At 33.0% G+C, this 27912-nt stretch overlaps 2 protein-coding genes across 2 annotated transcripts; one reads left to right on the top strand and one right to left on the bottom strand.

Annotated features, from left to right (window-relative positions):
• Nucleotides 1–333: 333 nt before the first annotated feature.
• Nucleotides 334–17381, bottom strand: LOC132757179 (m7GpppX diphosphatase-like). Its single transcript, XM_060748385.1, has 4 exons — nt 17038–17381; nt 7099–7244; nt 5342–5566; nt 334–1129 (listed from the first exon to the last, which is right to left on the bottom strand). The coding sequence occupies exons 1-4, from the start codon at nt 17342–17344 to the stop codon at nt 854–856; spliced, it is 954 nt and encodes a 317-aa protein (XP_060604368.1). The 5' UTR covers nt 17345–17381; the 3' UTR covers nt 334–853.
• A 2514-nt stretch (nt 17382–19895) lies between these two features.
• Nucleotides 19896–25507, top strand: LOC132757180 (glutathione S-transferase 3-like). Its single transcript, XM_060748386.1, has 5 exons — nt 19896–20135; nt 21087–21182; nt 21961–22082; nt 24449–24559; nt 25090–25507. The coding sequence occupies exons 1-5, from the start codon at nt 20003–20005 to the stop codon at nt 25258–25260; spliced, it is 633 nt and encodes a 210-aa protein (XP_060604369.1). The 5' UTR covers nt 19896–20002; the 3' UTR covers nt 25261–25507.
• Nucleotides 25508–27912: the final 2405 nt, after the last annotated feature.

The raw sequence follows: 27912 nt of genomic DNA, 5'->3' as shown, positions 1-27912 counted from the left end.
CAAAGTTCAAAGTGCAATAATTCCAAAATTAGGCAAGACAGATTTTACAGTTCTAGTGCACTGCACATCTACCCAATGAGAAATATCTACCTACAAAGTTTCATGTTAATACCTCTTATAGTTTCAGAGTTATGTCCTGGACAAGAAAAGCAGACATACAGACAGAGGGACAAAGCAGCAACTATATCCTCACTCTTCTGGAAGCATAAACACCAAAGTGTGTAATGTGTAGACATGAGTGCGCAGATTCAATCACCTTTTATACAACCATTTACAGTAAGGCAAAAATATACCGTACATGTATTACAGTAACACATAAAAATTAAAGTCCTTGTTCCATTTTATTATAAATTATTATCAAAATCAGCAACACATTTTCATTAAAAATTTATAAAAATATAGATATATCAATTGCATGCTTCCTCAATGAGCAGCTTTAAGATAATTATAATCTTTCTAAAAATAATCACAAATTACGATCTTTAACAAACTTCAACTAATAGATGTATCTCAACTTCCCTAGGTCTTTCTGCAATATGTTTCATTCAAAGCCTTGATCATAGCTGTGTCCTGATGATGTTAACTTATCATTAACCCGCTGAATACCATATATCCACTTGTCAAGCTTCGGTTTTCAGAAATGTCCATTATCAAGTTTTGGAATATGAAGATAAAAAATTTAATTTAGTTAGCTACACAAGTATTGAACCTGATCTTCTGCATGGATGTGCAGGCTGTGATCACTTTCTATTTAAGCACGATAATATGCTCATTATTGACTGCTCTTTTCATATTGAAATTTTCAATATATTGAAAAATTGAACATTATGGGTATCAAGATAAAAAATCTTCATCATTCTTTTTCAAAGTACCCATTTTCTTTGTATTTGATGTACAAATCTTCTTGTTCACGTACAACAAATGTCAGTGTGCGTTTCTTGTAATACTCGCTCATCATTTCTATATTCTCTATAACATCAGTGAGCAAATGTGCACGGTCTGCTCCAAACCCCGGAGCTTCAAGTTTGATGTGTGTGAAATGCATGTGAAAATGATAGTAAGAAGGTTGGTAATGGATGTACACATGAAGTCTGCTGGCAGGTATGTTATACTTTTCCTTGATTGCCTCCTGAAAAACACATGAAAATACAATAAACTGAAACATTAAACCAAAAGATTTTTAAATACCAAAAATTATTAGTTTTTAAACAGAAAAAGTATTAAACTATTGGGGTGGGGGGGGAATTACTACAAAAAGTATCCATAAAACTACAGATATTTAAACACCAAAAAAATGTATTAAACTAAAAGTTGGTTGTAATGGGAAAAAAATCACCATATCCTTTTTCCAATAAAATTCTGTTTGTATCCTCTGTCTTTATGTCTGTAAATGTTTATCAACTGCTAACATTTCAATTCGCCTTACTCACATAACAGATATTTCTATTAATCTACTTAAAAAAAAAAATTATAGACAAAATCAAAATTACATGTACTGTGTTTTTTTTCTGGTTTTTATACATTTTTTAAACATGTCTGTGCTTTATCCACCTTACTGGCTTTTCTGGATAACTACCAGTATTCTGTAATTACGACTTTCTCCACAAGTGGCAATGTGAAAATTAAATTTCTTTTTTAAGAAACACTGACCTTGTTCACATACATCTGCATAGCAATCCTAAGCTGCCTCTTGATATAAGCTACCCACATACTGAATTTGGTGTCAATAGGTCTAAGCAAACTCAAATTAATATGTGGAGACTGAAATTTTATTTTTAGCAGCATTGCCATTGACCTTGATCACAGACATCTGGGTAGTAATCCAAAGTTGCGTCCTGATATAAGCTACCCACACACCAAATTTGCTGTCAATAGGTCATAACAAACTCTAGCTCTGAGCAAAAACTGAAGTTCTATTTATAACAATTAAGTGACCTTGACCTAAATCACAGTTGCCCGAGTAATTATCCCCAGAAGCCTCTCAATATAAGCTATCCATACACCAAGTTTGGTGTCAATAGGCCAAGGGGCAGGACGTGAAGTGGTTGCACACTTGGTTCAAGTTAGAAAATTGGTTGCAAACTTGACACAATGGCTACCGAATCATGAATATTTATTACCAACGCTCTCATGTATTTTTTTCAGGTATTCGTGGGTTTGTATGTCATTTTGAAATTCTTTAATATTCCTTTTCCTTTAAGCAATTTTTATGGCACACTCGGTTTAAGGATTCAGCTTCCTAGCTTCTGCTATGACGAAGTTATTTAAGATATAAACTGGTTAAAAAAAAAATGTACATATTTTGAGATTTGACAAGTGACAGTTCAGGGCGATTTTTATGCCCCTTTTTTTTCATCTGTAAGTTTTAAAGTTCACCAAACACGACAAAATATGTGTCTTTCAATACCGTGTAAATGTTTTAATTTGCATGTTCCAATTGTTCCGATTAAAGTTTCAATACACACAAATATTTTGTTCAAACGCATTTAAGTTGCAAACTTGCAGTTCACGCATTTCTGGTTGCAAACTTATTTTTTCAGTCAAATATTAAACTGCCAAAAATTTCAACGAAGATCATATTGATTAGTGACAGATATCCTTGAAAATTTATTTTATACATGCAACTCTTGAACTGTGTTTTTTTTCACTTGCTTTTAAAATAGCTTTGACATTTAGGGTTTCTTTCTTAATTTAATTGTCATTTGATTTCATTTACTGGTACAGCCACTGCATCTCAAAATTTGTGTGCCCTCTCCTGATTTTTGTTCGGTGCCCTGTTACTGAATACCTTTGTGTAGTTCAGATTGACTGTTCTTTGTCATAGGTTGCATTCCATTAATGTCGCTTTGCATTATTGATCTTTGTTTTTATATTTTTTCCTGTTTTACAGCCATAATACATGTGCGTATTTCTTTCATTTGCTTGTTTCTCAATTCATTAATGAAAAAGCAATATTGGTTGCAAGAATAATAATTAAATTAAAAACAGAATGAAAGTATACTTCAGTTAAAAACTTATCATCATAAATAAAACTTTCATCATGAAAATTGCAATGCAAAGACTTTATCGCGTTATGATGCTACCTGGCCAAAATAGTAAAATGTTTCTGTATTAGTTTAAAGTTACATTAAATAAATTTCATACAAAACTAAATAGCGACATTTCATTAATAAATTGGGTTTTATATCGACTTTAGATGGAGATGGGGGCATTATGGATAAGTGTTATCTAGCAAGCAAGTTTTTATTCTTGGCACTGTGTTGTTAAATGAACCTTAAAACAAATCAGTAGGGAAGATATGCACAGGATGTGTGACCTTGACCATGGTCGCAGGGACCTGAATTTTATGCACGGCACTCAGCCTCACAATGATGAACATTTGTGCCAAATTATATTGAAATCCCTCTATGCATGTAGAAGTTTTGCTCCAGACAAGCGTTTTTCTATGTCAGAGCTCTAACTGTGACCTTCACCTTTGACCTAGAGACTTGGTTCATGTGCAGGGCACTATGTCTCATGGTGGTGAACAATTCTATAAAGTAACATTAAAATTCCTCCATGCATGTAGAAAATATGCTCCGGACAACATCCGGATATTTAATCATCTCCAGTGACCTTGACCTTGCAAATATTAGCCTAAATTAATTGTGTCACACCTGTAGTCATGATAGTTACCATTTGTGCTACAATCCATAAATAAATGATGACTAAATGGTCCCTATACACATCTTCAAATTTTTATCTGAACTTTGACCTCTATGTGTAACCTTGACTTTGGTCGCAGGGATCTGAATTTTGCGTGCGACACTCAGCCTCACAATGGTGAACATTTGTGCCAAGTTATATTGAAATCCCCCTATGAATGTAGAAGTTTTGCTCCGGACAAGCGTTTTTCAATGAGCTCTAAGTGTGACCTTGACCTTTGACCTGGAGACCTGGTTCATGCATGGAGCAATACATATCATGGTGGTGAACATTTCCATAAAGTATTATAAAAATTCTTCCATACATGTAGGAGATATGCTCCAGACAAAATCTGGATATTTCACCATCTTTAGTGACCTTGACCTTGTATATATTGACCTAAAGTACATGTGTCACAGCCGTAGCCAAGATAATGACCATTTGTGTTACAATCCCTCAATAAATGATGATTAAATCGTCCCTATACACATCTTCATATTTTTATCTAAACTTTGACCTCTATGTGTGACCTTGACCTTGGCTGCAGGGACCTGAATTTTGTGCGCGACACTCCGCCTCACAATGGTGAACATTTGTGCCAAGTTATATTGAAATCCCTCTTTCCATGTGGAAGTTTTGCTCCGGACAAGCGTTTTTCAATGAGCTCTAAGTGTGACCTTGACCTTTGACCTAGAGACCTAGTTCATGTGCGTGACATGGCTTCTCATAATGGTGAACATTTCTATGAAATTTCATTAAAATCCCTCCATGCGTGTAGGAGATATGCTCCGGACAAAATCTGGATATTTCATCATCTTTAATGACCTTGACCTTGTATATATTGACCTAAATTATATGTATCACAGCCATAGTCTTGATAATGACCATTTGTGTTACAATCCCTTAATAAATGATGACTAAATGGTCCATATACACATATTCATATTTTTATCTGAACTTTGACCTCTATGTGTGACCTTGACCTTGGCCGCAAGGACCTGAATCTTGCGCGCGACACTCCGCCTCACAATGGTGAACATTTGTGCCAAGTAATATTGAAATCCCTCTATACATGTGGAAGTTTTGCTCCGGACAAGCATTTTTCAATGAGCTCTAAGTGTGACCTTGACCTTTGACCTAGAGACCTAGTTCATGTGCGCGACACTGCTCCTCATAGTGGTGAACATTTCTATGAAGTTTCATTAAAATCCCTCCATACATGTAGGAGATATGCTCCGGACAAAATTGGACGCCGCCCGCCCGCCAGGGGCGTTCCCATAATACGTCCAGTTTTTCAAACGGGCGTATAAAAAGTATACTTTTGGATACAACATCCTTTCCTCCAAGTAGATGTTTTATTTGTTTGTCTCTGAAATAGTGAGTCACCCAAAACAAGGTGATATTGTAACATTCAAAATTTACTGCTGATGACCCTTTATGCAACATTTCAGTCACAAACACTGGTAGAAATGTCAATCTTTCATAAACTAGCTGGATAGCTTTTTCATATGATAGAATAAGAAGTTCCAGATGGATCTCAAACCCTTAGCAGTGAGGGGCAAGTGATTTGCAGTCAGCAACCCAAGCCACACAATCACTCGTCAAGTAAATGAAACTGGCAAAATACACTTTGATATAAGTATCTCTTAACACTTACCCGTCCTTTAATGAGAATATTCCTTAAGAGTGGTAAAGACATATCATCCAGATCTCTCAGTGACCTGACATCATGTTTGTGTACAATTCCAACAAGGTAAAGAGCATTTTTATCTTTCCTATCCCACTTCATGTCCGGTAGAAGTATAAATCCGGTTTCAGGATCCGGATCTTCAAATACAATACGATCAGCTTCCTGTTTCTTCTCGAGAATGTTGTAAACCCACTGTAAAAACAGATTATAAGTTAAACTATGACATTAACAAATTATATTTTTTTGGTTTTGTTTCTTTTGCATAACATAGAGAAGGTATATAGGCATTTTAAAAATTGACAAAACTGTTGTCTGAAAATTCTTATCTAATCTAAAATAAATCTGAAATTTGTGAAGATTTCCATAAAATATTATGCACATACATGTACATGTATAATATGGCTTAAAAATACTATTTCTAAATGTTTACTATCATCTCAAAAATTAACATTTTAATAAGTTTGTTAACGTTGATTGACTATGGTGAAATTTCCTCATTTTAAAAACATAGGTTCTTGTAAACAAGAAAACAAATGGTTCCTAGATCATTCACCTGTGATACATTGCCAGAAATCAGCCGGACAAGATTTTTCGATTTGTAGCTTTGGACAGATGGACAGATGGCGAAGGCAAAAACAATATGACATAATTCCATAAATATTGTTTTCATTCTGCTCAAAAACCGTAGCAATTATTTTGATACTCATGTTGGACAAAGGAAAAGAACTACTCACCTGATATGCATAATATCTAAAGGAAAAGAACTACTCATCTGATTTTCATAATAATTAGGGGTGCCATGTTTATCAGTTTAAACAGGTACGGAGAGTTTTTAGCTGAAAACCGGTTAGAAAATTCAATAGCCAATAACCAAGGTAAGTTTTTGACAAAGGGGAGAAAAAGTTTTAAATTGATTTCAAAAATTACCTAAGTGTTTCATAACAATGTACATTGCATTTCTTATGATCTGATCGAGTATGGTACGACCCTAAAGGAAAATAGTTCCTATGTATAAGAAACCAACAAAATGTCATATAAATAAAAAAGTTTATGTTAACCAGAAATGTGTTGTCATGCCACAGATGCCCCTGCATGCAGCCTAAATTTCAAATGTTATAATATTTAGTTCCAAATTTGTTTGCACAAACTATTTGTTTTCATTCGAAGTTCAAAGCCCTTAAAACTATTCAATGTTAACAAAAAACATTTTTATACAAAATTCAAGGCACTGAAACTATTCAGTGTTACCCTTTTGTAAATTGCATATTGCATATTTGTAGCCAAAATAATGACCACGTACATTTCAACAAAAGTATGTAAAAGATGTATAACATATGTCAAATTTGAGTTAATGTGATAAACCATTGGGGAGATAATGAATGGAAACTAAAAATTTCTGATTTTCTTCGAACTTCAAGAGTGATAACTCTGTCAGTTATCATCAAACCATGAGCAAATTTGAACTTGACCAGTGAAGGTCACAAGAAGGTGACGTTGTCAGATCCTAATACGTAGCCTTAATTAGGAGCTGATTTTAATCAAGATTGTCTACTCAATTTTATTTGCAATAGTCAGAGAAAAATCTCCTCAACTGATACTTATGCTAAGGAAAGGGAGACAATTAGTCACCGCATACTCATTATCAAAGGGAAGCAACTACTCCCTTGATTTCATGCTAGTGAATAGCAGATATTCACATTAATCAAGAGTAGAAAACTACTCACCTGCATACTAAATTGCCTGCTTTGTAGAAGGGGTAGTGTAACATTACTGTAGAGTTCTGGTGTCTCCCTGATAATGTACCTCTCCTGATCAGAGTATTTCTGAATATGTTTCTCTGTAGCAGGGTGAATAACTACTGCCTTGATAGCTGAAACATAAATATTTTTCAAGATCGCTACATGTATGTATTAAAAATTTATCTTTCTATAATCTTATAATTTTATGTAACAAACTTATTCTTGCTTGCATTTAAAATGGAACTGTTCATATGTCAGTCTATCAATTATCAAAATATTTAAAACATTAAAGTTTCATGTAGATTTTCAATACAATTATCAAAATATTTAAAGCATTAAAGCTTTTTTGTCAACTTTCATGTCTCTATGCTAACTGACTAAATATGTCTATAAATAAAATTGATTGCCATATTGATACTAAATTTTCCCTTACTTAAATTTTTAAATCTAATGAAACTAGCGCTATCACTTAAGATGACTCATACACCCTACAAATTACCTTAATACTTAATAAGGATGATAAAATTATTCTGATAATTCCCACCTATTATAAATCAAGGGTTTTGAGCAAAACTGGTCTATCTGCTATACAAAGATAGACCAGTTTTGCTCTAAGCCCTAGAAATGCAGTTTCAAGTATCCACTGCATTACTGCTGCACCTGTTCAAAGTGTGAGTGAAACATTGAGGTATGATATTATCAAGTAAGTGAAATTTCAAAACTTTGAAGTCAAATATGATCGGTATATCATGATTTTATGCATTCAGTACCACATTTTAATGACATACAGTGTATATTTATTGTTATTATCTATTTATTTTTTGGCTAATTTTTCAATACATTATCCAATTAGTTTTTTTACTACCTAAAATTAAACCATTTTGTTTTCATCAATTTGCAATTAATTGTTAGTGTAAAAAAACATTTCCTTGAACTGCATGTTCAGTCATTATACTCATACTGTAGATTTTTTATCAGTTAGCAAAAAAACAATATATACATCTTAGATGTTTTGATAGCATCTGAACTAAGCCAGTTGAGATTTCTTTCTTTTTTTCTTAGTTTTGTTTATTGTTTACCTTGTTTTTAATTTTTATAACTTTGCATGTTAATAAATTATCAAAGTAAACATGCATAGCTTTGATATAGTATTGCAAAAACTGGTTAGTTTTAAAACATCAAATCTCAATAAAGTACAAATTGGCTTTTCTCACAACAATAACAATGGAAGAAAGCCTAAGATCGCTTCATCAATATGTGTTCAATCTAGACATACATGTATAGCCCTCTAACAGGCGCAATTTATAAACTATATTGGGTGGCCCGTTGGGCACAATCATCAAGTTAACCCATTACCCGATATACACGCCTATATTGCCTTTTTCACCACCACCCCCATTTGTTGTCTCAAATGGTGAAAAATGCCTTATTTAGACACGCAACTCTTTTTTTTGTTTGAAAAATGTTGTTTAAAAAATGACCACTTTTCGGTGCCAAAAGATACATCAGGGGGTTGCCAGAAGGGGGATGTGCCCCCTTTTGTTTGGGGGGTTTGAAGGAGGGCAGCAGTCCCTCTCACCGCCAAGAAAATTTTGGACTTGTAAGAGGCTAAAAATGACCCAGGTTGATCATAAGGTAATGTGTAACCAATGCTGAAAAGCCTTTGACTCTATCTCAATCCATTGAGAAGTTGCAGCACTTTGAAATCAATTTTGATGGAAAAATCAATGCAAAAAAGTGATTTTTGACAATTTTGATATGTCCCCTAAATACCGGCATCGTGAAAATATGTGACAAATGAAAATTTCAGGGATTTTTTCCAGGATTTTGGGAACATGACTCATACCCATGGAATTGGGAATATTAGCGGTGTTTTGTTAAAAGTTGGAAACAAATGTATGACTGAAATTTTGCAGTGATTAAATGGATGCAAACAATTACTGTCTATAATGGCATCTTCAAACATTTAAGCACTAATACATTGAACAAGCCTTTATTTGCAAAAATTTTAGATTTTTTATTCAATACTTTTATTTTGTAACTTTCAATTGGGAATTTTTTCCTGTGGATTGGGAAAATAATATACTTTTTTCAATTGGGAATATGACCCAATAACGGCTATAAAATTAGCCAAAAAAAATCCCTGAATTTGTCCGTTTCCTGCCAAAAACATTCACAATTCTAGTTGTTGTTGGTTTTGATTATATTTGATTGAATTTTTTTTTATCATTTTATGATTGTTATTCATCGGATAAAATTTACCTTTGCTGATGTAACTTTTTTGAAGACAGGATCTTTAACAAATTTTTTTGCGCCACCGGGAGCTTATTTTCAAAAAGGTCCTTGATATTTTTAGCTTCTTGAAATTGTATTTGAAAATGAGTACCGGTAGGTAACGAAATTTATCTTGGACCGCATAATTTTTATTCAGCCAGGACCGAAGACAGACAGACTTTTGGACATACTGATTATTATTTGCACCCTATAAACAACCTGTTTATTAGTTATCACACGTGCTGATTGACAACAGCTGTGTTTATTGATTTAAAAATATAAACAATTGAACGATAGGGATCGGAAAAATCAAGCACTGTGGTGATTTTATGGCACGGCAGTGAGATTGATTTGGAGATTAAGGCACAGCGGCAGCGCGTCCTTAAAAGTGCCTGGGGGAAAGGCCTTTACTGTATGTGGATGAATTTGGGTATTTTGTGCTGCCGAATAAAACTTGTAATTCAAAAGCCGACAACTGGTATATTTTTCCATATCTGCATTGGTCACAAAGGGCTAGGTTCAGCATGAGTGAAAAATTGCCCTGTGTCAGAAATTCATCAAAATTTCAGTAAAAGTTCATATTTTTGTGCTTAATCAGAAACAAGAACACATTTGGCGATTATTTTATTTATTTGGTTACCATAGCAACCAAGCTAAATTCAGCATTTTTTGCCGTTTTGAACATGTTTCGGTCTCATAATATTGTTTTTCTTATTCTAAAATACGCCAACTTATTTTCCTTCCAGCTTTTGTAAGGTTGGTGTTGATATTTAAACACTAAATGAATTCATAAACGAAAAATTCCATGGTAATATAAACAATTTTCATATCTTTTGACACTGCAAAACAGCGAGATTTACCGAATTGCTTAGATTATTGCAATCTGGACTATTGTTAATTTTATCAAATGAATAAACTGTAAGCTCTTAGTACAATGGTAGATTTTACATATTTTTTTGCACAATAAGGAATGTGAATGTTTTGATGGTCACAGTGTTGCTATGGAAACATGAACCAGTTTTATAAGCTTGACATATTTTCGAAGACAAAATAGAGGTACATGTATTAAAACAGTCATGGCGGCGTTTAACCTTGATCATAACTTTTTAAAATTTCAGTTTATTGTCTTTATACTTAGCGATAACAATCTTTGAGACAACACCTTTTAGAAGACTAGACTTAACTTGGCCTTCAATTATAAATGACCTTGACCTTCAAGGTCAAATGTCTAAATTTTGCTTACTTTTTTGCTGATTTTTGCTATAAGTGGCTATTCCTTTGTTAATTTTGAATGAATTGTCTTCTAGCTTGAACAAAACAATCTTTTAAGGATAGAATTGCAAGCTAACTATACAAGACAAGACCTTGACCTTCAATCATAAATGACCTTGATCTTGAAGGTCAAATTATTTAAAATTTATTTTATTCTGTATCTGGCTATAACTTTGTTATTAATAAATGGATTAACTTCATATTTAGACATAACATCTTTTGGTCAGGACCTTAATTCATTGATATCAAACTAAAATTGACCTTGACTCATTTATGACCTTGACCCTGAAGGTCAAATTATAGAATTTTCACTACTTATATATATTGTTATAATTGCCTATAACTTGGTTATTAATCAAAATAGATTATCTTCATACTTGGACAAGTCCTTCTTAATGGCTGAACTGCCTTGACCTTGAGTTTTCAATGACCTTGACCGCCAAGGTCATACAATTAAAGTATGGTTAAGTTGTCATGATTTTGTTATTTATCTACAGTTTTACCATACGTGGACAAGACAACCCTTGTGACCAAACGGACATGTTGAATAATTTATATATGACCGTGACCGTCATATGATTGAATTTTTCTTATATTTTCTTAACTTTGTCATTTTATTTATAGAAATCATTCATACTTGAACAAAACAACAAGTATAACTAGACATATCTACCAAACTTTGAAGAAAAGGAACAACATTTTTTTTAACTTATTTTTCTTTTTAAAGATTTGTTTAAACCATTTATTTGTCTGCTTTTAGAAAAAGTATAAAGTCAAGCGTGTCCCCGCTAGCTCTTGTTTCACAGAATACAAGTTTAATGTAAAAACTTAATAATTCACATGGTCACCATGTTTAATGTATTGAACCTTAACAAATTATGCATTTGGCTGTCAGAAGTTTTCACTCTTGGTTTAGGACACGTAAATTCAGTACTATGATTAGAGAAAAAGTGAGAAAAATATGTTGAAGAAATTCAAAAGAAAGAGGTTACAACATTTTTGAGAGTAGACAATTAAAGTATCCCAGATACTATGTTAACAAGCATTTAATATAAGATACATGTAGATAAATAAACAATTTTTATGTCAGCTCCAATAAATAATCCAGTAAAATGATATTCATAATACTGCATTTTTTTGCGGTTTTACAATATAAAATAAATATCATCAGAATAATATATAACATAATTATGAATGTATATCAAACCTCATAATTAGAAGTTTTCATACATGTTTTAGTTCTGAAAAACAAACAATTTTGTATCACTGTTTAGTCTTAAATCTCCCACTTTCTTCGTATGAGGAGGCCTTTATATAAAAAATTCTGACAGTCTATATATTAGACATGACTAGTTTGTCTGCACTGTAACTCTGTCTGAAATAGCATGATACCCTAATTTATTCACAAATCTTCTAACTGACTCATAACAAGGCTATATATAAATGTAAACAATAAATAACATTTGTTTAATAACCGTTACCAAATACACTAGTTCCCTATAAGTTAAAATTACTACATGTCAAAAATTATGACAGTGAGTCAAAAGGAATAACTCTTCTCGCAAGATGCTAAGTCCTTGTTCATGTTAGAAACATTGGGTTTAGCATACAGTCATGGTCCCGAGCAGCTAGCTTTAAGCAATTTTTAATGTTAATTAAACTGTATCACTGGGCATGACCATTTTAGGCGCTAACACACTGGTGAAACATGGTGGCACAATAGAACAGACGCCATGGTATGATCATGTCATCGTTTTTTCATCATCGTAACATGGCATTTACACCACCGTGTTATCGTACCATCTCATTTTGAAAGGCGTAGCCTCTATATTGCAAGTTAAGGTAAAGTAAAAAAGTCAGGATTTTCCTAACAGAACAAGTACAGGACTAATAATAAATAGCATTTATTTAACCATTTTAACACTGGGCGAGTAGGGCCTACGAACAACTAGGTTGGTTAGACACTAATAAGAATAAGTATTATTTTAAATAGCTACTATCGGTCACACTCCTTTTTTAAAATTTACATTTTTCTTATTTGCCCTTTATAGCATTTACTTTTTCCTATTAGTCTCTATAGCTAGCTATAACAAAAATAAATACCATTTATTAAGTATTAGAATAAATTAACTTACATACATATCAAATAGAAATAAAGAAAACAACATACATTTAAAGCCGCTTTAATTATTAGCTTTTTGATAGACTTAAAATTGCTTGCATAAAATATTTCAGTTAACAAATCATGATTTAAAGCACAGCTTAAATTGAAACTAAAGCCGTGATCATGCCTATTAATTATCTGTACAATAACTAAGGTTTCTACAGAATTCTTTTTAACAGATAAAGGTATGTTCCTGACTTATAATTAGTGAGTTCTTCCTTGAACAAGTGGTAATGTTATTGTTTACTGATATTCCCTTTGTTGGTGCAGTTAAAAGTTTTTTTTCCGCAAAATTTGAAAGCACACATCTTTTGGATAAAGTTCAACTATGAAATTTAATTTATATCAAGCAGTTATTGTAGCTTAAAATTCACTGTACACAGACACAGTATATCTACATTTCTTTTTGTTGAATATATCCAAATTAAAAATATGTTGATCTAAACATTTTATATTTTCCAGTTTGTTTTGGTTTTGATATTTATTACCAGTTCATTATGTATGATAACTATTCATTAAATTAAAAAGAAAGAAAAAAAATAACTGTCACCCGCTGGTTTTGAACTTCGATCTCTTAGGTGACAGTCATCAACAACATCCACTAGGCCAGAGAGTCTATTACTACATATGCTTTAAAAATAAATTCTAATACCGTTAAACCTAGCTTAAAGTCTTCAGCGTACCCGTTTATATATATGACATGACGTGAACGCTGAAGATAACCCCGTAGGGAAAGTCCACCAATAATCGTGCCAGGAATCTGACACGCTTCGTATTTATTTATCGAAATGCCACCAAGTAAAGTGAAACATACCTTTGATAAAACGATTATAATCTGTTGATAAGCAAGGATGGACAAAATAAAAATCTTATTAGGAACATAAACTTACTAATAGTTTCCGACAGGTAAAGATTTTTTGGCACTTGGCCGCCATCTTGCCAAAATGTTGACCACGTGATTACGAGATTTTGACCTTTAGGAAACCATGTGCCTCCAATATTTTTATAGATTACTTTTTTTTAAGAATGTTGAAAAAAGGTTATTACTGACTGTCATATTCAATAAAATCATATTTAAATACTAAAAAGTTATGAAAAATAAATTAAAAACATTATCTTGAATAAAAATATCGAAATCATGTCAACAAAATGTTCTAAATATTAGTACACAAACTCTATTCAAATCTGTTTCCTGCGAATGACGTCATACGAGGTCTTCGCGTGACACTTGAAATGTCATGGCCGATTTTACTCGGCGAAAATTGATGTTTTACAGTTTTAAATAGGCAATTTTAATGAACGGTATTAATATTTTTTTACTTGAAATTGGTATAGAACGATATTTTTAAATAATTGTTTTTACCGTAAAATGCACAAGAATTGATCGGGTCAAGTGTATTTGCAAGTGAAAAACAAGAATAAATCAACTTATATTATTCTGGTTAGGTTTCGTAACGGGTCTAATCCAAAACTTTAATGCCGCATCTGATGAAAAAAAAAATGTTAAAAAGCGGCTTATAAAGTTTTGGAAGCCAGAACTACGTTAAACCTGACTATCTGTGATTCCCTCATTCAGAATCAAAAATTTTCTTTGTCTAAAACTAAAGATATTATAATATACAAAAGATGTGAAATACAAACATTTTATTTTCACACCTACATCGCCTAAGATGGTTGACAGGAAAGCAATAATTGTCTACTTTCAGTTTTAAGTATGAGTAACTTCCCTTGAATTGTGAATAATTCTGATTCAAATAAAATATTAGTGAGCATTAATATTCTTTCTTGTCTTTAGACAAAAGGAAAAACGATAGAAATGAAGTATGTTATATAAACTTTCGATTTCACTTATCAATAAAACATGAAAAAATGTTTTCAACACTTGAATGTCATTCTTTCTAATCTATCATATTTTCGGACAGGAAATTTTCGGATATGATTTAAATAATACAGTTAAATGCTAAAAATCAGTTGTTATCTAAGGTTATTATATTTCTATTAAGGCCTTCATGTCAGGAATATTTTTGATTAACGTTGTTTATACAAATGCATTGGTACAAGCCAGATAATATGATTATTATCAGCTGACCCAAATTATCATAGCAACAGCCAATGTTAGATTAACGGTATTTTTGATATGAAGAGCCAAACCCGACACCACCATATTTCTGTCGTAGCTTTGTTATATATATGGTAACATTCTGTGAAAAGGACTAAGTGTCGCATGTGGCTCTTCATATCTGATTTTAAGCAGGTGCAGCAGCAAATGACCGATAATTCGCTATTTTGGCAAATAGGCATCATGATGGTAAATGTCATGCACTTTTTAGATATGAAAATACCTTTTACTGTAATATTTTGCCATGTTTAGATAGATAATGAGTCATTTTTTGAGAAACTTGTATGATTTTATTCTTTTTATTGGTTTTGAATTCATAAAATGACAGGGCTAAAATGCACTGTTAGTGAACCTTGTCCTTTATGCATTTCTAGCGTAAATTTTACATGGAAATGCAATTAAAATTTCAAATGAATATACAATACATGTAAATTATCTAAGTTCTGTGAGAGTATACTAAAGTAGGACGAAATCACAGACACTTGGGGTTTGGAGCTCAAAACGCCTGTAAAATCCAAATAAAATGCATATTTGTCAATCCCAGGACATGTACTGATCATATATATCAAAAAAACTTAATATAAGCCGTTTTGAAAAAAAATCATATTTCAACAACTATATAATAATACACAAGATAAAAATGTTCGCCGGAAAAAATCCGCACCCCTACCGTCATAATCACCATGTATTTTATTCCATTTCCAATATTTTCACATAATCCTTTGGTCCATCGAACACAGAAGAAATATAATTCTTCAAGATGATGGTCAATTTTAAACTTCAACGGTAATATAAACAACGCAACAGCCGAAATAAACATCAATATTATCGCCGTTTTTTTTTCCAACTACAAAATCTTTCGATAAATTCAATGGACCAGACGGCTATGAACGAAGCTATCCGATTATGTGGCCCCAGCTTTGCCGTGTGCAAAAAATGCGCAGCGCTTTTTAATTTTGGGGAACCACATAATCGGATAGCTTCGTTCATAGCCGTCTGGGTCCATTGAATTTATCGAAAGATTTTGTAGTTGCGAAAAAACTGCGATAATATTGATGTTTATTTCGGCTGTTTGCGTTGTTTTATATTACCGTTGAAGTTTAAAATTGACCATCATCGTGAAGAATTATATCTTCTGTGTCGATGGACCAAAGGATTATGTGAAAATATTGGAAATGGAATAAAATACATGGTGATTATGACGGTAGGGGTGCGGATTTTTTCCGGCGAACATTTTTATCTTGTGTATTATTATAGAGTGGTTGGACCAATGCTCGGCGCATACCAATGCTCGGCGTAAAAAATATTTTTTTTTAGAATATCTGAAAATGTCTTGGGTTATCTCAGATTTAGGTCACTGGTGCTTTTATTTACATCTTTCACCATTTTATCCTGGTGTGGTTCACTGCTGGTAAAGTCACGTGACAATGCTAATAGCAGACGAACAACCGTATGTAATCCGCAACATATAAATTATTAAAATCTTTTAACACTAGAGTTCTGGGGCTGTAAAATTTAAACTAAAAGTTGGGTACTTGTAAATGTATGAACCTAATTTGGTTGTTACAATTTATTCAATATGTTTTCTTCATAAGATAAAAAAGAGATTTTATTCGAAAAACAATCCTGCATCATGTAGTATTGTACGCCGAGCTATGGTACAATTTCACCCAAACCACTCTTGTTTATCCGGCCTATCTATAGCTCCAGCCATGCACATCATTATGTGATTAGCGAATTTTACACAATGGCTTTTTAAAACAATATCACAGTCTTGAAAATGGACATATAACACTGAGGTTTGTTGACGTTGATTTGAATTTGTCATATCAAATATAGTATTTTACGCCGAGCGTTGGTCCACCCACTCTAGTTGTTGAAATATAATTTTTTTTCAAAACGGCTTATATTAAGTTTTTTTGATATATATGATCAGTACATGTCCTGGGATTGACAAATATGCATTTTATTTGGATTTTAAAGGCGTTTTGAGCTCCAAACCCCAAGTGTCTGTGGACGAAATTATTTCTACTTCAAAAACAGCATCAGTAACTATTTAATTTAGTTTCGATCAAGAAATGAGATAAAGTATTACCATTTTCTGTTGGCGGTAAAAACGCTTCGTACGTGCCGTAAATGTCATTCTTGAGAGTATTCTTCAGCGCAGTATCATCTGACAAATATTTCTTAACATGATCCAAGTCAAACGGTGTCTTTTCAAGCAACACTATTGCATCTTTTCCCCCCATTTTTGCATGGATAGTTGTGGTCTTATTTCTGGAATTTTCTGCAATTACTTTTTCAATATCAAAACCTTTAAAACTGCACAATACCGGTGGTGCTATATCCCCTTGGTCATTGTCTGATTCGATTTTACGTTTCTTTTCTGGTGCAGCTTCCATTTTTAATTTCCCGGAATTTTTAATATTGAAGAGGTAACAAGGGAAGCAATCGGTAAATTAACCCAACGCTTTTACAAACTCAACTAAATATTAAATAAGAAAAATAACAGTAAACTGAATTACAATGTAATTTCAAAGATGTAATTTTAGTAAATTCATGGCTTAATTAAGCCATGATAAAATTTACTTTGCTATTTTTGTGCTAATAATTGATAGGTCTATGTTTTTGCACGGAAGCAATCACAAATCTCATCTTAGATATCCGTACTCCAGATGACATACTGTATAGTAGCTGATGACACGATGCTACTCAGCTGATATTGAGGGCATGGTTATAATAAAGATAATAATAATAATGATGATGATGATGAACACTTGATTTAATGAAGGTTCATTTGTACACCCATGTAAGAAATATAGTGTAACAGCCAACATTTAAATCAGCAGACACGTGCGCACATGCATTCATTGATCAGATTCATTCAAATCTCATATCAACTATATGCATGAACGTCTTTTCATATATCTTTTAAAATATCATAATATCAGAAACGTAATTAAAATGCACGTATGTCATCTGAAAGAAACGTTTGACAATTGAACATATTTGTTTGCTTTAAAACGGTTTTCCTCATCCAGCTCCATTAAGGTTGCGTACACACAGGAATATTTATCCGGGATCGGTCCAATTTTGGGTGATTCTGCGAGGAAACAAAAAGACCCGACGGATTTAGGATATTAGTAAAAGTATGCACATGTATTACCAATTCTCTTGCTTTTCCCGTAAACTAGCTTTAAGAATGGAATGATATATATAGAGGATATTTGTTTAGTTCAGTGTAAGATCGGAATATATTTCACCGAGTGAGCACCAAAAGGTATATTTCACGAGTGGCGAAGCCACGAGTGAAATATGAACTTTTGGTGTTCACAAGGTGAAATATATTTCGATCTTACACTAAACTAAACAAATTTTCTTTTTATTATATGCAAAGAAACGTTTTAAAAAGACATTTTAAAAACCTAATACTGAATGAAAAGCGCGCCAAATAATAATACAACGTGACGTCATTTACGACGTCACGTCATTAAGTTGGTACCCAGTACTGTGCACGCTGGTATTTCACTGAAACAACGTAAGGGGCTTAAATTCAAAACAGTGAAATTATCAAAGTGGTAATTTCACTGTTTCAAACAGTGAAATTACCAGTTTTATATCACTGATATATTTCTATAAACCACCGGAAAGCATGTAATAAATTAGTACTATTGGATTAAATTCCACTTCTCCTGTTGTTTTTGTTGTTTACAAATGCATTAATTGATTGGGAAAAAAAACACAATGTGTAAGTACAATGTAATACAATGGTTAAACGACATATACAATGTTTAATTATAAAAAGTTACTGCGTGTCAAACAAGTTTGTTCAAGAGTGTAGCCGTTACTAGAGCTAGCACAAAACTGGATAATGTTTAATTATCTATGTTATATTCCAGATAAAATTTGTAGATCTACATGTTTTCGCTTCCTTCGCTTGTTTGATTTTACATCTTTTTTAATCTTAATTATCTCGAAATTTAAAAAAAAAGCAGTTCGCAAATAAAAAGCACATTTGGCTCACCAGTGCAATTGTTTTTTTGGGACGATAACTTGAAAGTATATTAAATTAACAATCTGAGGGTGAAAATCTAGGAGTAAAACATTCGGTTTGCAATATTTCAGATGTAAAAGAAGTCAGAAGAACGCCAACCCGGGGTGACTATTGTGAACATATAGGTAGATCATCTACGGTTGTTATTATCCTCGCATCTTGACTCCGGCTCTCATAACTACATGGATTTAGTTAGGATGCTGAAAGATATGTTGATGAATATAAGGCCCTAGGCAAATAAAGAATTATACAGATCCAAGAAGATCCAGAACACATGATATATAGGTAAGAAATAATATCACTTTCAGCCGTGTATATGCTATTTAACACCGGTTTTGGAGTTTTCATGCGTAGGAATTGACCACGAAGGCCCTTTTTAGTTTAAACATCCCGTGGCCTCGATTTGTACGCTACAAAATCATTGGGGTGCATGCAACCTAACCTCCCAGCGGGAGTTTCCAAATTCAATGTATAAGTTATCATTTATACATTCTCAAAGGGCAACAAATAGTTCATGGGTACGTGCAGAATTTTAACTATTAAAATGTACGCCGACTCACGGGTGGCTAAGATAGAGCTCCACAATGGTTAGTAATGTATAGACGCCATGACATCTTTGTTCTAAATAACGATAACATTTACCCATTAATTAAAAGAAACGTGATGTAAAATGAAACCTAACAATCGGTTCAGATTCATACGAAATTATAAAAGTTTGACTATAGGTTCTAACCACTGGTTTATGATACTACCAATACATTTGAGTTTGATATTTAAAGGAACTACATGTATTTATATTCGTACTTTTGTTTATTGTTAATACAGTCGTTTAGAAAATAGATTTAAATGTTGTAATTTTCTCTACAAAGCATTCGCAGTTTATTAGACACTCGTGTTCGCACTAGCTATAGATGCGGTGTGTACAATCGATTCGCAAAAGCTGTAGAATCTAGCGAGAAAAAAAGACAAAAAAGTTCACTACCGACTCGGGAATTATTGAAACAAAATGGTTCAATATAAAATAACATATTTCGACAGTCGAGGTGGGGCTGAGTTATGCCGGCTAGTTCTGAAAGCAGCTAAAGTTGACTTTGTTGATGAACGACTGACTGGCGAAGAATGGGCAAAACGTAAAGAAGGTAAGATTTTTGTAATCCTTGTCATTGCCGTTATTTAAAGTGACCTACATGCGCGTAGCAAGTAGAGGGGGAACAGTGTTGCGCGAACTGAAAAAAGGGGCTGGCGGTGGCCTTTCAAAATGCACTAATTAAGCTACTAATAGAACATGATGTCTGCCTCCATCTTAACCTATTTAAAGTAGTTGGACTTAATTAGCATATATAATTAATGTGCGGTCAGGTACATGTACGCAAGACTTTACAATGAACTAAGTTAATGCAGCTCAACGTTTTCTGACATTTATATATATTTCCGGATCATTTTATGGAATATGATATTTGACCGTACTGGTTGAAGTTCAACCTATGCCAGTTTTCTTTAAAATAATAATCAGTTTTTTATAGAGAATTTTCTAAAAAATGAAACATAATAAATGAGTTCATGAATGTGTGACTTAGCATAATGAAAAAAAATAAACCAGTATTGTTGTAAAAATAAGATCTGTAAGACTTATGACTGTATCAGTTATCTGCCTTTGAAATGACCTGGAATAGCAAAATAAAAATCTAATTCATAGACAGAGAACTCTAAAACAAGCTCGGTGACCGCTTAAAATATTCTGAAACTCATGCAAAATTTAAATAGATTTCATTCTACCTGTGTCTCCGCCTTTAAGTTCTGTAATATTAGGAAAACCAAACTTGGTCAATTCCAAATCTCCTGCGTGAATTGTATGTGTTACATTGTTTCAGAGGCTTTTATAGAGATCCATGATTGTTGTTACTATATTTAGGGTTTAATTAAGCACGTATTTGTTTTAATAGCCTAAAATGTAAAATGATGCTAAACGTTTTGCCTATTTTAATATGCACAAACTCAATACCACTGTCTTGTTTGTCTCACGTTTAAATCACGTGAACATTAATTTGTTTACTTTGATGTGTATATCTTGTACAACTTTGTTTTGCCAGGGATGCCTCTGCAAGCATTGCCCGTGCTTACTATTGACGGTTCTCAAGTAATTTGCCAGAGTGCTGCTATTGCCAGATATCTAGCCAAGGAAAATGGTAAAGTAAAATATTTGATGTTAACTAGAATTTGTTTAATAAACAAATCGGAATGGTTTCAGTGCATACTGACCTATCTAGCTTTATTTAGAAGGACACGTATATCGTACATGGTAGCAGATAATTGAGCCGCGTCATGACAAAACCAACATAGTGCGTTTGCGACCAGCATGGATCCAGACCAGCATGCGCTTCCGCGCAGTCTGATCAGGATCCATGCTGTTCGCTATCAGTATCTCTACTTGTAATAGGGTTTGTAAGCGAACAGCATGGATCCTGATCACACTGCGCGGATGCGCAGGCTGGTCTGGATCCATGCTGGTCTCAAACCCAAATTATGTTGGTTTTGTCATGACGCGGCTCATATTTATTTATGTATAAGACATTGCCACTATGGAAATTATTCCTGAACGTATCCCCTTTTAAAGACACTTGTTGTTTTAGATAAACTTTTGACTTAATCTACACAGAATTTTACAATAATGTCACGGAATTCATTGTTAAGTTTTAGCTAGTATGTAATTGATTATTGGTTTTTTGGAAGACAGTCACCGGTTGTCGCTGCAACACATGGACATCTGCAGTTACATAAAACAAAGTATCCACCGTGGACTGATGATAATGGTTGTATTCCTGTATTTCACTTACTGCAGATAAATTTCAATTTCGAACTAGAAATGCTCGAACACCCAGGATTTCTCGAACTAAATATCCTATCCAGAATTTATATTGACATTATAATATTAAATTTCTGATGTATACAACAATGTTTTTTAAGGTTTGATGGGGGCAAATAATTTAGAAGCTCTCCGAATTGATGAAGTGATGGAAATGTTCTCGGAAATGGTCCAAAGGGAGTTGATAAAAATATACATGGTGAAGGATAACGAGGAAGAAAGGGTCTGTTTGTTATATACTTTAACCCCTTTTTTTAATTCACTTACAGTAAGGATTTTTTGGCAGAGTTGTTTGACTCACGTCTCACTAATAACGTTCAAATCATGACTCCAGATTTATTGCAAGATAGTGGAAGGCTTCAAGTTTACGTAGAACCACAAACTCTCCGTTACTTCACAAAATAGCTGATCGCTTGAAATTATGCAAGTCGTTTACAATGTTTAAAACCTCAGCGACGAGAGACAGTTGATATCAATAAAAAAAGCCACCTGAAGGGGATTGATAAAATTATCAAATTTATCTTTCGAAATTTAACTCCATATATTTCATACATGTATTCATATACAATACACATTGTATAATCAAAGCTATTATATCCTTATACAAAAATTGTAATGGATTTTAACGTGATGCACAAGGCAGTGAAGTATAACCCCGGGACAATGGTAGGGTTGCATGTAAAATAAGTTAAATTATGCATTTGTTTGTCCGCATACTGCCGCGTTAATGCAATCACAGATCAGGAAATACAATGGTGACATTCAATTTCCTGTGAAACATATACAACACAAAGTATTTGGTTGGGGTGGCACACTTGCTGGGATATTTGCAGTTCGCAGTGCAGAAGCAATAAATTTTCGGCGGGTGGGGCACAGGGAGTGACATTACCATATTTACCTGCGGTTTAGACTCAAACTTTTAACCCCCCGCATGGTTGGGAGAGTTACAACTGACTATTGCATTCATGTAACTAAAAATTACAGTTCAGTACATATATTTGATAGTAAATGTTGTATATTGATGCTAAATCACAAGTTTCTTTTTACTCCTATTTTAAATAGCCTTTAACTTTTTCTCTCATATCATTTTTTTTTCTCTTAATTTTGTTTTCGAGTTCATATCAGAAAGAAAACTTAGATAATATACACATCTAATTTAGCAGTTATGGTATTTTTTTGACCAGTTTACTAGCATTTCTGCCGGGGCAGTTATGAATATTTTACCAATTCCTAACGACTTATTTATTAAAGGTGTTAATTAAATTCTAACAGTTACTTCAGAAATCAATAATTAGTTAACTGGTATACATATGCATGTACATGTAATTATTTGACTTTTTCTGTATATCCAACATACATTGTGTATATGTATTTGCACATTGTCGTATTGCATTTACTCACAGACCACGTTGCTTTATGCAATTTGAAAAAAAAGTTATCCGTTTGTACATTACTGAACAATACAGTGAAAATAGCAGACCTAATTTGGCAATCTTATACATAAATTTAAGATATGTTATGTTAAAATACATGTTATTAAAGCCATTATTTACGTTATAAAAGTTAGATAAGAGCTGCTATTCTTTTACTGTAAAGAAACAAATTTACATTTTAAGATTGATATTGCAAGACTGAGACACTAATGTGCAAAGATCAAGAAATAATCTTCAGAAATTTATTATCAGCCCTATGAACCGAATAACAGTGGTAATCTACATACAATGAATATTCATGTAAAAATCACATTATTTCACATATTTTAACCCTAACCCAAGTGGAAGTCGTTAAAACAGATATACTCTCAGTAACTTTACAACTGCAACATTTGCCTTAAAAATCCTATTTAAAATAAAATGTAAATAAAAACTATTGGCTAACCATTTTTTTATACATCTAGCAGTTTTATGCTGTAAAATATCTAAACAGATTTTTACTAAAATCGGTGGTTCAACAAAAAGCTTCAGCTTTATGATTTTCTCAAGTCTCACATTTTCTTTTGCTTTTAATTCTACGAATCCTGATAGATTCTTTCTAGGCTTCCGTACCATTGCGGGCCAATTAATAGGACATGATCAGCGTTTAATCCAACACGCGTTGAGATATTACATGCGTTTTTGCGTATGGGCAATAGTTCCCCTCTAGGAGTCCCAGAACACAAATATCTCAGAACTTTTGCACATCAAAATATTTTGACAAGGTTGACGTTGAGGGGGGTCAAAATCTTGCAAAGTAATAAATACTATGATGTAGGTAAACTGTCTTTATTACATGTAACAAAATTTAAATGAGAAGTCAATGTACATGTTGTTCATAGCTAGATTATTGTTTTATACGATGCCAGTATTTTTACAAAAGTATATTTTATGGATCCACAGCTGGAAACGTTTACTGATTGTGTAAGACGTTTCCAGAAAGTAATTATTTGCATTCATATTGCCGGTACATATGAGAACATATGTTATACCAGACATTAGTTAAAAATTAGAATTTTCATGAAAAAAATATCATTTTTTTATATGCACAATTTTTAGTATATTATCTAACCTTTTACCATGAAAACAAATTGTATTTTACATACTCTTTTTACAGAACAAACTCGTTAAAACATTTGTTGAGGGACCTATGAAAAAATATCTGACCTTCCTCGAGATGCGACTAAAAGAAAACAAAGATGGTAAAGGTTTTCTTGTTGGTGACAAGGTAATTTTATTCCCTTTGATATACAGCGATTGTAATGATCATGTGAAATACATGTATTTTAAATTTACACCAACATGAACATTACTGCCGCTCTAAGTAGTTGAACGAAGGGTGCGTGCGTGTGCGAGCGCGCGCGCGCCTGTGTTTTGGGTGGAGGGGGGTGGGGTGAGTATTTACCCTGGCCGCCTCTATGTGAAGTACAAAATCAAATGTTATAAATGTAATCAAATGAATCAAACTAGATATAATTACCAATGCTTAAAATAAAACAGTTACTAAATATGTCATTTCCACTTTTCTTCTTCGTTGTTTTTTGATACAATAAAAATATTTTTATTCTTTTTTTATATAATTTATATACATGTAGTTACAATGTACATTGTGAGTTGCCACCAAATTACTAAATATACCTTCTTTTGCTATGTTTAGAAAAGAAACAGCAGATTGCATGCAATATGAACTTTATGCAAATGTGTGTCTTTTGACGCAAAGTTCGTCAATTGAGGCGATTATTTTCTTTATATTTTCAGCTTTCACTTGGTGATCTTGCAATTTATGATGGTCTGTCATTGCTCACTGCTTTGTTAGTTAATGTGGACCCATTCGAAGGCAGATCATTACTGAAAGAGCATCAATCCCGTGTCGGAAGTGTACCGGAAATAGCTGAATGGGTATCCACAAGACCTAAGACAAAATTTTGAAAACAGATCTATATGCCTTGTCTCATTGCTTAAGTATAAATTTATACCATAGTATTTATGTAAAATAATTCATTTTTGTGCCTAAGATAATAAACAGGAACCCATAAGATTTAAGACAAAATTTCGAAACAATTTAATTGCTATACGTATATATTTAATACTATGGTATTTTTGTACTAAAATGCATTATGCGCCTACTGTAGAATTTCATGAAAACGAGAAACAAGATTAAATTAGCTTAACATAACTATCCTTCAATTTTCTCATTGTCTCCGTCATTTTAAAAATATACGGCTTCTATATGTAAATGTAAAATCGTTTGTCAATTTGTCGTGAAATGAACAGATTATTAGTACATGTATAAGTCGCACTTTACACAATTTCCCTATGATTCACCTAATCATTAAAATATAGTATGTACTTCCTGTGACAGTTTAGCACGTTTTATTTCCCTTTAATTTACACACGCTCTTCGGATATATAATGAATGTTGTCTCACTGTGCACCATTTTGATTTATCGATCAATATTGAAAATTTATAACCTGCATAGAAGACCATTACAGACTGTTAGATATCGGAATTTTCCGATGATCGTGCGGAGCAGATCGGAGTTCCCTAGCTAAATAACCATCAAAAACATTTTTTGCAAATCACTGGAGCTTTTACACAAGCCTATAGAAAACTTTGAACCAGACTATCATTAGATACTGTACCTAAAGCACCGACTTTATTGAAGGGATGGGGCATGTAGTCGACGTCATTCCGTTTGTCTGGCTGTCCATTGAGAGCCCTGGGCGCGGGTTGGGGGTAGTTGGACATAAATTCTCTAGTGAAAATAAACTGACCCCTTTTTTCGTTCCAAGATGGCGGCATTTGTTTACATTTGTAGGATACGACGCAGTTCTGATTCCCAGCCCTGTTAAATGAAACATGTTAAACGCTGATCTATACTATAAAAAATGTAACATAAATTAAACAACAAAATATGATATCGTGATAACATATTAAAAAAAACACCAAATTTTGGCACCACATTGTTCATAGTCCCCTTACCCTTCTCCAAAATAATAATCATTATTATAATAATAATAATTTTTTTAAAAAAAGCAAATAAATAACAAAAATAAAAAAAAATGCTGCATGAAACTAGTGAGGCAATAAGAATGTAGAAAGGCACTGATAAATAATTCTAACTTTCTTTGTTTTCGAATTATTTTCCTAATAAAGGTATATGATGTTATATTTTTCCTGTGTATTTATCTATAGACCGATGTCTTTCATATTTGGAAAGACCCTAACAAATACCTGCATCATAGCATCGGGGTAAATATCAACCTAAGGTGGATATCAACCTATGGTACTTGCTACTGAACTTAAATTTTATGCAACTTAACACTTAATAGTTGCAACAAAACTAACCTTAAACTATGGCGACTTAACTAAGCATTAATAATTGAAACTGAAATCATAAGTTGTGGCAACATAGCCATGGAGCTGAAAATGAAGTCACTGACACAACAAAAATGGCAACATCACTGACAACAAAACTTTATGTAACTTCAACATATACTAGTATTGTGGCAACTTAACTCACTATGATCAACCATGGCAACTTAACCATTAATCGTGGTGGCAACTTAAAAATAACAATTATCAAAGTATTGCAAGCAATACAAACGTCACCTACCGATTAGAACCCTAGCAACATAATGAAGGGTCATGACCATTGTGGAAACAAAGTGATCCTTCGGAAGCATAAATCACAACAGAATTACATGAAAATTGCAGATTCGGTTTGATTGAGTCTGTACATGACAGATAATGACTAAGTGCAAATAAATTCCAAATTTAAAATGAAGATACTCGTAGAAATTCAGGTGTTAAAATTATTAATCTAATCACATATGATGTCGGTGTTAAAAATGAACATATATTTGAAATTTGAAGTAAAATATGATAAACAAGATCAACAAGGAAAGGCGGCGTTCAAACGAACGCAGCCCCCACCGGACCCAGTAACAAGAGCCAGCGGGAGGACCCCCAAACCAAAATAGGACAGGGCCTTGAAAGCAATTGATAGACTAAATAAGGTAACATCAAAGCCTGTCGGCGAGATAATTCTGAAAGCATGGACGCTAGAAATATAAGCCTTGTCATATTTTTATGATGTACTAGTTTGAAGTTAGACATGAAGAAATTTGAGTAAAAGTAATAATTTCTTGATTTAACTACAAGGGGGCATAATTCTGGAAAGAGTCCAGCTGGAGTACTGAGTCTTTTCAATTATAATTTAAAAGATAATAAGGATTTTGCTGCGTAAGAACTCTTCACGCAGTCACCAACGTAAGAGGTTAGTAGGACAGCTCTCTATTTATTTCCTATTGTCGAGCTTAAAATGTTATGCATAATCTCCATTCTGCTTCCTATCCATATTTCAAGTTTCATAAGAATATTTTCATCACTTTTAAGTTATCACAAATATTGTCATAGTTGCTATCTTTCAAGTCTATTTGTTGCCATAGAGCAACCACATTGTTCAATACAGGGAAAAGTATAAAGACATCCATATTTCAAGTTTCATAAAAATATTTTCATCAATTTTTAAGTTATCACAAATATTATCATAGTTGCTATCTTTTAAGTCCATTTGC

This window comes from Ruditapes philippinarum, unplaced genomic scaffold (assembly GCF_026571515.1).
Source record: "Ruditapes philippinarum isolate M1 unplaced genomic scaffold, ASM2657151v2 ctg1171_1_1_1_1, whole genome shotgun sequence".
In the NCBI taxonomy this organism is placed as follows: domain Eukaryota; kingdom Metazoa; phylum Mollusca; class Bivalvia; order Venerida; family Veneridae; genus Ruditapes; species Ruditapes philippinarum.
This window is presented reverse-complemented; position numbering and strand designations above follow the sequence as displayed.

Excerpts from the sequence above, each read along its gene's own strand:
- LOC132757180 (XM_060748386.1), top strand. The coding sequence starts at position 20,003 with ATGGTTCAATATAAAATAACATATTTCGACAGTCGAGGTGGGGCTGAG. Across the intron at positions 21,183-21,960 it reads ATATCTAGCCAAGGAAAATG|GTTTGATGGGGGCAAATAAT; the intron begins GTAAAGTAAAAT and ends ATGTTTTTTAAG. Across the intron at positions 24,560-25,089 it reads GTTTTCTTGTTGGTGACAAG|CTTTCACTTGGTGATCTTGC; the intron begins GTAATTTTATTC and ends TTATATTTTCAG.
- LOC132757179 (XM_060748385.1), bottom strand. The coding sequence starts at position 17,344 with ATGGAAGCTGCACCAGAAAAGAAACGTAAAATCGAATCAGACAATGAC. Across the intron at positions 7,245-17,037 it reads TTTACCGCCAACAGAAAATG|CTATCAAGGCAGTAGTTATT; the intron begins GTAATACTTTAT and ends TTTATGTTTCAG. Across the intron at positions 5,567-7,098 it reads GCAGGCAATTTAGTATGCAG|TGGGTTTACAACATTCTCGA; the intron begins GTGAGTAGTTTT and ends CTGTTTTTACAG.